The 9413-nt window shown below is 56.2% G+C and overlaps 1 protein-coding gene across 3 annotated transcripts; it reads left to right on the forward strand.

The window, feature by feature from the left end:
- Window positions 1-986: 986 nt before the first annotated feature.
- KIRREL2 (kirre like nephrin family adhesion molecule 2) lies at window positions 987-8699 on the forward strand. 3 transcript variants are annotated; one of them, XM_047836783.1, is made up of 16 exons: window positions 987-1054; window positions 1253-1402; window positions 1945-2094; window positions 2254-2414; window positions 2804-2954; window positions 3463-3568; window positions 3682-3830; window positions 4070-4197; window positions 4289-4421; window positions 4728-4828; window positions 4993-5212; window positions 5709-5811; window positions 6097-6208; window positions 6556-6621; window positions 7784-7822; window positions 8092-8699. In XM_047836783.1, the coding sequence occupies exons 1-16, from the start codon at window positions 1003-1005 to the stop codon at window positions 8161-8163; spliced, it is 1893 nt and encodes a 630-aa protein (XP_047692739.1). In that variant the 5' UTR covers window positions 987-1002; the 3' UTR covers window positions 8164-8699. The 3 variants fall into 3 exon arrangements, with proteins under 3 accessions (XP_047692739.1, XP_047692737.1, XP_047692738.1); XM_047836781.1 differs by having other exon boundaries at window positions 7784-8699; XM_047836782.1 differs by lacking the exon at window positions 5709-5811 and having other exon boundaries at window positions 4993-5210; window positions 7784-8699.
- The last annotated feature ends 714 nt before the right edge of the window (window positions 8700-9413 follow it).

Genomic DNA, 9413 nt, shown 5'->3' on the forward strand with positions numbered 1-9413 from the left:
TCGATTGGCTCGGGGTCCCGCCCACCTGCCGGGCCAGCTGCGCAGCGCACCGGCCGGCCAGAAGCGTGGGAACGCCCCAGCTGGGCGGCAGGCGGCCGTCAGGACAAGCTGCGCGGTTCCCAGCCTCCCCGCCTGCCCCAGCTCGGGCACCGCCGCCTCCCAGCCGTCGCCCAGCAACCACAGCGGGGACGAGGGGCTGAGCCGGGACTGCGGGGTCTCGGGAAGGGGGGGGATGCTGGGGGCCTGAATTCCTGGATCCTTGGACGTGCTATGGGTTGCAGCAAAAGCGGTTCAACCCATTTTTAAGAGGGGTGTTGAAGCGAGAAGAGCTGGACCCCCTCCTCTTCTCGGGGGTCCCGGTTGCCCCAGGCACCCCAGTGTCCTCTTCCTGACCCTCAGGCCCAGGGGGGGCCCGGGCCCCGCCTCCCCAGGGCGCGGAAACTAGCGAGGCCCCAGAGGCTCCCGTTTATAGCTTCGTTTCCACTCAGCGCCGTCCCTCCGAGGACCTGGGCTGAGCAAGTTTCTTCCACTCTCTCCCCCCGCCATGTCCCCCACAAGCCTGGCTGGGTGCAGGTGTCCAACTCAGCCGGGACGCCCTTCTTCGACCCAGGTGTTCTGGCTCCCAGACCCCAATTTGGCTGGGGCGCCCGCCCGCGGGGAAACCCCGCCCTGGTTGCCCCCATTCATCCAAGTCTCTGCCGCGCGAGTTCCTCAATGGGAAAGGGCGGGTCTCCAAGGGGGCGGGGCGAGTGGGATCTGGCCCTCCCCGGTCTCTCAGAGACAGAGGGCGCGGAACCCGCCTGTGTTTCAGAGTGTTGGAGCCTGCAGCTGGGCAGACTGGGGGAACTCCAGGCCAGAAACGGGGTGGCCTCTAGCCTGGGGCGAAGAGTCGGGCGCGAAGGGAGCTCCGACCAGGGTCGTGAGAGGTGTGCTATTGAGGAAGAAGTTAGCAGGAAAGCCCGTGCAGCAAGTCTGCGGAATCTTGAGGGACACACGACGGGGATGCTGGTCTCCGCCCTCCTCGTTCTCCTCTTCTGCTTCAGAGGGCATGCAGGTACCTCTAGGGACGGATGAATTTGGGGGGGGGAGGATTGTTTGCCAGCTGCCTCTTTACTGGGGTGGATGGAACTGGGGGTTCAGACTCCTAGATCTGCCGGAGGAGAACTTCGGGAGCCTAGACTCCTGGGTCCTGAATGAGGGAGCTAAGATCGTTGCTAAACTCAACCTTACTCCCTTCCCCCAATTCTCCTAGGCCCGTCGCCCCATTTCCTGCAACAACCGGATGACCTGGTAGCACTGCTGGGGGCTGAGGCCCGGCTGCCCTGTGCCCTGGGCGAATACTGGGGGCTGGTTCAGTGGACCAAGGACGGGCTGGCTCTAGGGGGTGAAAGGGACCTACCAGGTGAGACTGTTCTCTCTACTCAGGAGGGTTTGGCTCCAGGTGGGGGTGCTGAGCTTGCGCCGTATCTGAAGTCTCTATTTTAATGTTTTCAAATTTAGGAAATTGATGGGCTCAGATAAACATCTGAGAGAACTGAAGTTTTAGCTTCTTTAGGGGGTAGGAGATTTTTGTTTGTATTATAAAGTACTACATAAATGTAGGAAGGCATATAAAACACAAAAGGAAGATTTGCCAAATAAAGGAGACACTCGTGTAACTACTACTCATGACCCTTGTCAGCTCCTCAGAAGCCTTTCTTATTCCCTCTCCTACCATAGCCCTCTCCTCACCCCAGACGTAGTACTAATCTGATTTTTATAGCAATTGTTTTCTTTTTTCTGACGTTTTCACCCCCAAGTTTGCCATGACTCTGGATGGGAGAGGGTTAGTCTCTCTGGCTCAGCACCCACTTTTTGGTGTCTTTCTGGTGTGGGGTGCCTGGGAAAGGAGACTGAGGCCAGGAACTCAGAATCATGGTGTGACTGCCTCTTCCTTAACTTCAGGGTGGTCCCGGTACTGGATATCAGGGAACGCAGCCAGTGGCCAGCACGACCTTTACATTAGGCCCGTGGAGCTAGAGGATCAAGCATCATATGAATGTCAGGCTACACAAGCAGGCCTCCGCTCTCGGCCAGCCCAACTGCATGTGCTGGGTGAGGACTCAATCCACTTGTACCTGGGAAGCCCAGGGGGACAGCCAGTGCTTAGCTGAGTGTCAGAGTCCGAGGAGCCCAGAGGGGTGGTTAGTTAGAGCTGGGAAGATTGGGGTCTCTGGGCCCAGGGTCCAGCTCTGACTCCAATCTACCCCACAGTACCCCCAGAAGCCCCCCAGGTACTGGGAGGCCCCTTTGTGTCTCTGGTTGCTGGAGTTCCTGCAAATCTGACCTGTCGGAGCCGTGGGGATGCCCGCCCCATCCCGGAGCTGCTGTGGTTCCGAGATGGGATCCGTCTGGATGGGACCACCTTCCACCAGGTCAGGTCGAAATCCCTGTGCAGCTCTTGCCCATTCAGGGAAATCTGGAGTCTGCTCAGACCACAGGCTTATCCAGAGGAGAAAAGGGCATGGGAGGAAGTTCAAGGGTTAGGACCCTTAGTATGTGATTAAGGGTAAGGATTCCAGAGCCAGACATCTCGGGTTCAAATCCTTGCTAGTTGATCAAATCACTTGCTAGTTGATTGATCTTGAGTTCAGGTAACTTAACCTCTCTGTCCCTCAAGTTTCCTTATCTGTACAATAGGGACAATAATATTCACTTCATAGGGTAATCGTGAGGATTAAATAAAGTACTTTGAAGTGCCTGATACATAGTAAACACAATATAGCAAGAAGATGAAATCATTATTATTATTCATAACCTCCAGACCCTGCTGAAGGAAGGAACCACTAGGTCAGTGGAGAGCATCTTATCCTTGACTCCTTCCAGCACTGATGACGGAGCCACCTTGGTCTGCCGGGCCCGGAGCCAGGCCCTGCCCTCAGGGAAGGATACAGCTATCACACTAAGCCTGCAGTGTGAGTGCAGTTAAAAATTGACCCTCCAGGCTGCAGGCCCTTGGGAAAAGAGAGGCCTGAGGTCTGGACTCCAAGGTTTGAGGAAAGAGGAGGCTGTGGACCTGGGACCCTGGGGAAATTGGGAACTGGAGTCTTGGACTTCTTAGCTCAAAAGGAAGAGGAGAGGGGCGCCTGGGTGGCTCAGTCAGTTGAAATTCCAACTTCGGCTCAGGTCATGATCTCATGGTCTGTGAGTTCGAGCCCCACGTCGGGCTCTGTGCTGACAGCTCGGAGCCTGGAGCCTGCTTCAAATTCGGTGTCTCCCTCTCTCTCTGCCCCTCCCCCTCTCATGCTCACGCTCTCTCTCTCTCTCCCTCTCTCTCTCTCTCAAAAATAAACATCAAAAAAAAAGGAAGAGGAGAGTGGGGACCCAGACTCCTGGGGTGGAGAGGCTGGGCACTGGACTCAGATGCTCCATGGAGGTGTTCCAGGTCCTTGCCCACCGCTAACCGTTGACCTACCTCCACAGATCCCCCAGTGGTGACTCTGTCTGCAGAACCACAGAGTGTGCTGGAGGGAGAGAAGGTCACTTTCCTGTGCCAAGCAACAGCCCAACCTCCTGTCACAGGCTATAGGTGAGGTCGCCTCTCCTCAGCCCAGAGCAGGGTTTAGGGAGGACTAGGGTTGGGACGTGCGCGGGAGTGCCAGGGGAGCAGGGACAACATGAGCAGCCTCACTGCCTCTGCAGGTGGGCAAAGGGAGGTTCCCCCGTGCTCGGGGCCCGCGGACCAATGTTGGAGGTTGTGGCAGACGCCTCTTTCCTGATTGAGCCAGTGTCCTGCGAAGTCAGCAACGCAGTGGGTAGCGCCAACCGCAGCACAGCGCTGGACGTGCAGTGTGAGCGGGGGCGGGGCCCTGGGTGTGGCCAAAGTGGGGCAGATGGGGGGCGTGGCTGCGACTGGCTGCGGGAGAAGGTGGGACGGAAAAGGATGTAGGCAGGGATTGGCTGTGCTGGGTCAACGCCACGGGCAGCAGGGGCGGGAAGGTGTCGTTTCTGAGTAGCCGATCCTGGGTCTGAAGTTGCATCCTTCCCCGACCATGTGACACCTCCTCTCCTCTCCTCTCCTCTCCTCCAGTCGGGCCGATTCTGCAGGCAAGGCCGGAGCCCATGTCTGTAGACGTAGGGGGAGACGCTTCCTTCAGCTGTGCCTGGCGCGGGAACCCGCTCCCACGGGTAACTTGGACCCGCAGCGGAGACGCGCAGGTGAGACCCGATCTAAAGCCTGTGGCCGTGGCTGGCGGTGGACAGAACTTCCTCTCAAGGTCCTGCCCCTGATGCCCCTACCCTCTCCCAGGTGCTGGGCTCTGGGCCCACGCTGCGTCTTCCGTCGGTGGGGCCCGAGGATGCAGGCGACTACGTGTGCAGAGCTGAGCCGGGGCTCTCTGGCCTGGGGGGCGGCGCTGCGGAGGCTAGGTTGACTGTGAACGGTGAGAAAGTGGCGCTTCCTAGAAGACCTGGCAGAGCCTGGGACGGGACACAGAGTGGGCAGAGGGGGCCAGCCCTAAACGGGGGTGGGCGTGCCCTTGAGAGGGAGAGCTTTTTGGACGGCGGGGCCTGGGGCTGGGAGCCAGACCACGCGAAGGCGAGCCTCTGAGGGATTCGGGGTTTGTTGAGGGGCGTGGCCTGGTTGATTGGCTTTAGTAAAGAGTGCCGAGACCTGGCCCCGCCTTATTGAGAACTGACGTTTCTGAGGGCAGGGCCTCTATATGACTGGTCCACAATCTCCAAAACAGCTCCCCCAATTGTGACCGCCCTGCATTCTGCGCCCGCCTTCCTGAGGGGCCCCGCCCGCCTGCAATGTCTAGTCTTTGCATCTCCGGCCCCAGATGCTGTGGTAAGGGGATGTCCCCGCTCTCACGACCAGCCCAGTTGTTATCCCTGTCCTCCCAAGCCAGACCCCCAAAACTGCTATGACCACCTCTAACTTTTCGACACCTTGCCTGCCCTTCCTTCCTTCTCCAGTCTCCTTAATGACCTCCTTTTTGTGTGTGCCCCCAGGTCTGGTCTTGGGATGAGGGCTTTCTGGCGGCGGGGTCGCAGGGTCGGTTCCTGGTGGAGACATTCCCAGCCCCGGAGGGCCGCGGGGGCCAGGGCCCAGCCCTGATCTCTGTGCTACACATTTCGGGGACCCTGGAATCGGACTTCAGCAGGGGTTTCAACTGCAGTGCCAGGAACCGGTTGGGTGAGGGAGGCGCCCGGGTCAGCCTGGGGCGTAGAGGTGAGATCCTGGGCCTGAAGCCTCCAAATCTGAGGATCCCAACCCCCCACACGCCACAGTCTCTAAATCAAAGACCTCCAAATGCAGACACCCTCAAATCTTGAAAGCCTCAAAACTATGAGTCCCTTGAATCCTGAGACCCTCAAAACAGTAAATTCCTTCAAATACGGAATTCTAAACTGAGAGACCCCCCCACACACACACTTAGGTGCCCCAAAGAAAGGAAGTTCCAAATATGGGGAATGGTAAAGTTAAAAACCCTTCAAACTCTAGGACTCCCTAGAGCCAGGGAGTTTAAACTTGTGGAACCTCAAATTCGTGAGCCTGTAAGCCTAAGGGACCTCAAGCTAAGGGACCTACAAACTTGGGTATCCCCAAACTTGGGGACTTTTTGAATCCAGAGACGCCAACGCAAGCAAGTCCTGGGTCCCTGTTCCCCAGTTCTTCCTGGGTCTCATGCTTACCCTCCTCAGAACATCCCCTCTCCTTCCTGTAGACTTGCTGCCCACAGTGCGGATTGTGGCTGCAGTGGCTGCTGCAGCCGTGACTCTTCTTATGGTCATCATTGGGGTGGCCCTCTGCTGCTGGCGCCATGGCAAGGGTCAGTGACTGAGCCCCACCTCAGCACCATCCCCCAGCCCCCTCCCCCCACTGACCTGGCTGAGACCCGCCCCAGTCTCACCTCTCTGGCCTCAGACTCACCTCCAGACCCTGGTTCCTCCCTCATGCCCTAAGTCCTTCTCCTCAGGGTCACACTCCTCCCCCTTGCAGGTTCTCATTGGTTCCCAGCCTCCTGACCCAACCCAGCCCTCTCTCTTCCTGTTCATTGGTCTCTGCAAACCATGACCCTGCCCCATCACTTATCTCTGCCTCCCACTGTCCCTGGCCTCAGCCTCTTTCTCCAAGCAAAAGAACCTGGTACGAATCCCAGGCAGCAGTGATGGCTCCAGTTCAAGAGGCCCTGAAGAGGAGGAGACCGGCAGTGGCGAGGACCGGGTAGGATGCAGGGTCCCCAGACAAGACTCAGCCTCTAGAACAACTAGGAACCCAGTCCCAACTGTTCTCCCAGTCCCCACTGAGCCCCCAAACTCAAAGGCGGTCCACATCCTAATAAGTAATCCCGGGCTAACATGTCCCCCAAGTCCAAATATACTCCTGACCCAGTTATCTCCTAGACCAAATATGTCCCCAGGGCCCTTTGTTGTCTTGAGTCTAGACCCCAGCTCCTTGTGCTCTTGGTCCCTCCTGCCTGGCCTCCACTGTCCAACTGAGGGTTGTTAGGGTCTGGTGCCGGACCAGGAGGATCCTCTGAGTGCCCCCTCTCACTAAGCACCCTATCCCAGGGCCCCATCGTGCACACGGATCACAGTGACCTGGTTCTGGATGAGGAAGGGGCTCTGGAGACCAAGGTAAGTGTTGGGAAGGGATGGTTTCCTTTCACTGAGTCTCCAGCTCTCTCCCTGCTTGGTCCCCTCCTTTTTCACTCTCTTGCCCCCAGAGCTAGGACCTAGCCCCCTCCACACTTTCCTCCTGCCTCCTGGGCCACTTCACCCACCTCCAGGTCCTGTTTGCACAGCTGCTGATAATGCCCACAAATGTGTCCCAGCCTTGGCCTCCCTCTCGGAGCCCCACATCAGGGCTCACTCTGCCTGTGCTTTCCCATCACAGTCCTGCCTCAGGTCTCCTGGATGCCTCTGCCAGGCCCCTTCCTACCTACCAGCTCCCGCACTGGCCTCACTTCTCCCCAGACCGGCCCTTCCTTTGAGGTCCCCTCTCTTGGCCTCCACTGACTTCAGTCCCTAGCCCAGAGCCCTTCTCTGTCCCCTCTGTACCTAGCACATGCTATTCTATTGGCCTGAAACACCACTTTCCTTCCCATACTACCTAATTCTGCCCTTCATTCCTCTGGTCTCAGCTCACACATTTCTTGTTCTAGAGAGTCCATGCTTCCCTACTCACAGCCCTGATCATTCTGTCTGTGTTCCACCTGCCACAACTAGGACCACTCTGCCCTGGATTCCCATCCCAGCCCTGAAATCCTGTTTGTGCTTCCCCATCAGGCCTTCTCACTCTGCCTGTATTTCCCTCATCAATACCCTGACCCCCCTGGACTCTGGTGATTTGCCATTTCCTCTTTGGCCTGGGATCTCCATGTGGGCAGGGCCCAGTCTCTCCCCTTGATAGACATGTCCAGCAGCAGCATAAGACGTGACACAGAATCAAAGCCTTGGGGCCGGTGGGCAGATGAATGAATGAATGTCTTGGTCTCAACCCCTCTGTTCCCACTGCATCTCCTTCCAAACCACCAGCCCTCAGCAAGCCTATACTCCTCTGTTGCTGCCTTTCTCTGCCCATTTCCGTCTGTCCTTTTATCTCTTGTCTCTGTTTTCCTGTCCCAATTTGTCTTCCTATCAGTCTGTATGTCTATCTCTCTGACTCTGGGTCTCTGTTTGCTCTTGCTTCTGTCTTTTTGTCTCTCTCTAGGTCTGGCTCTAAGTGTATCTCTCCATTAGTGACCCTCACCCCATCTTATATCCTCACATACATTAACAAATCCCATTTGTCCCTCAGGACCCAACCAATGGTTACTACAAGGTCCGAGGAGTCAGTGTGAGCCTGAGCCTTGGTGAAGGCCCTGGAGGCGGCCTCTTCTTGCCGCCCCCCTCCCCCCTTGGACCTCCAGGGACCCCTACCTTCTATGACTTCAACCCACACCTAGGCATGGTCCCACCCTGCAGACTGTATAGAGCTCGGGCAGGTTATCTCACCACACCCCATCCTCGAGCTTTTACCAGCTACATCAAACCTACATCCATTGGACCCCCAGATCTGACCCCCAGGACTCCACCCTTCCCATACGCTGCCTTCCCCACACCCAGCCACCCACGTCTCCAAACTCATGTGTGACACCTCTCCAAGTGAAGAGTCCTGGGATCTTCAACTTGCCATAATGGATTGTCCTGATTTCTGAGGAACCAGAACAAGATGGTGACCTTACTCCTCCAAAATTGAACACTGATGGGAGAGAAAGATCATTACAATTGTCTGGATTACTGGTGTACAGTCAGCTCAGTCAAAGGGGACTGAGGTCCCCAAGTGGGAGCAAGATGGCCACTATGACCGACTATTCCCCTGTGTAAAAGAGATTCAAGATGGCAGATGGGCTCTTTGTAGATGGACGGGGACAGGGGGTGATGGGATGGAAGGCAGGGATGGAAATTGTTTCCAGGTGTGGAAAGAAGAGATTTCAAGATGACCACCTATACTGAGAAAAAGGCAACGTAGGTTAAGATGGAGGCCAGACCAGGCCCTGTCCTGGTTCTCCCTGAGGGACCCTTTGCTTGGCCAATTCAAGTGCAGCCAAGATGGCTAATTACTCTCTGGGAACCCCAGATGGCCACCATCTCGATTCCTTTCAACTTCCTTAAGGGCCCTGGATGAACTGAATCCAAGGAATGAAGATAGGGTGAGAACCATCATGGGGAGAGGAGAGTAGTGTGGGGTGGGTGGGGTGGAATCTTGGAATGAGAATATTTATGTTTAATAATAAAAAAAAAAAAGTCAATAAGTGAATGCGTCTTGGAGATCCTCCTGGCATTATTACCCTCCATCAAGGAAGGGGTCCATTAAATCAGCCCTAAGACCCTTCCTCTACCCTATTCTCTACCCTAGGCGATGAAGTGGCTGTAGGAACAAAACCTTGAGCCACCTCCCAGCCTTTTGCTACCCATTTAGCACTCCAGGCTCTTTTAACATACATCTACACAAACACACATGCACAGATGCACATACATGATAGTGCTGCCCCAGTTGGCTTGCGGAAAACAGAATTCTACAGTTATTTAAGGAGACAAAGCAGTGAGCCCTGAAGAGTAGGCAGGGTGGGAGAGGCTAGGGGTGAGAAAATAGAAATGCCATGGTCCTTAAAGCAAGGATAGGGTTGAGGCCCTTGTCCTGAGGTGCTGGGTACCTGACTCAGGTCATCCTTAAAGAAAGGACCTACGGGCTTTGGTTTTATGCATCCTTGAGCTAGGAATTAAAGGTCCAGACACGTGGGATCCTTGGAAAGCAGAGCAGAAGGCCAAGACCCCAGGTCCTAGGGAGAAAGGGTGGGGGCTTGTTCTCTGGTCCTGAAAAAGAAAGGGCCCGCAGTCCAGATTCCTGGATCTGAGGAAGAAGGGGACTGGATCTCATCTGCTGC

Source organism: Prionailurus viverrinus, chromosome E2, assembly GCF_022837055.1.
Source record: "Prionailurus viverrinus isolate Anna chromosome E2, UM_Priviv_1.0, whole genome shotgun sequence".
Taxonomy (NCBI): domain Eukaryota; kingdom Metazoa; phylum Chordata; class Mammalia; order Carnivora; family Felidae; genus Prionailurus; species Prionailurus viverrinus.

Excerpts from the sequence above, each read along its gene's own strand:
- KIRREL2 (XM_047836781.1), top strand. The coding sequence starts at position 1,003 with ATGCTGGTCTCCGCCCTCCTCGTTCTCCTCTTCTGCTTCAGAGGGCAT. Across the intron at positions 3,569-3,681 it reads CCTCCTGTCACAGGCTATAG|GTGGGCAAAGGGAGGTTCCC; the intron begins GTGAGGTCGCCT and ends CTGCCTCTGCAG. Across the intron at positions 6,209-6,555 it reads CCGGCAGTGGCGAGGACCGG|GGCCCCATCGTGCACACGGA; the intron begins GTAGGATGCAGG and ends ACCCTATCCCAG.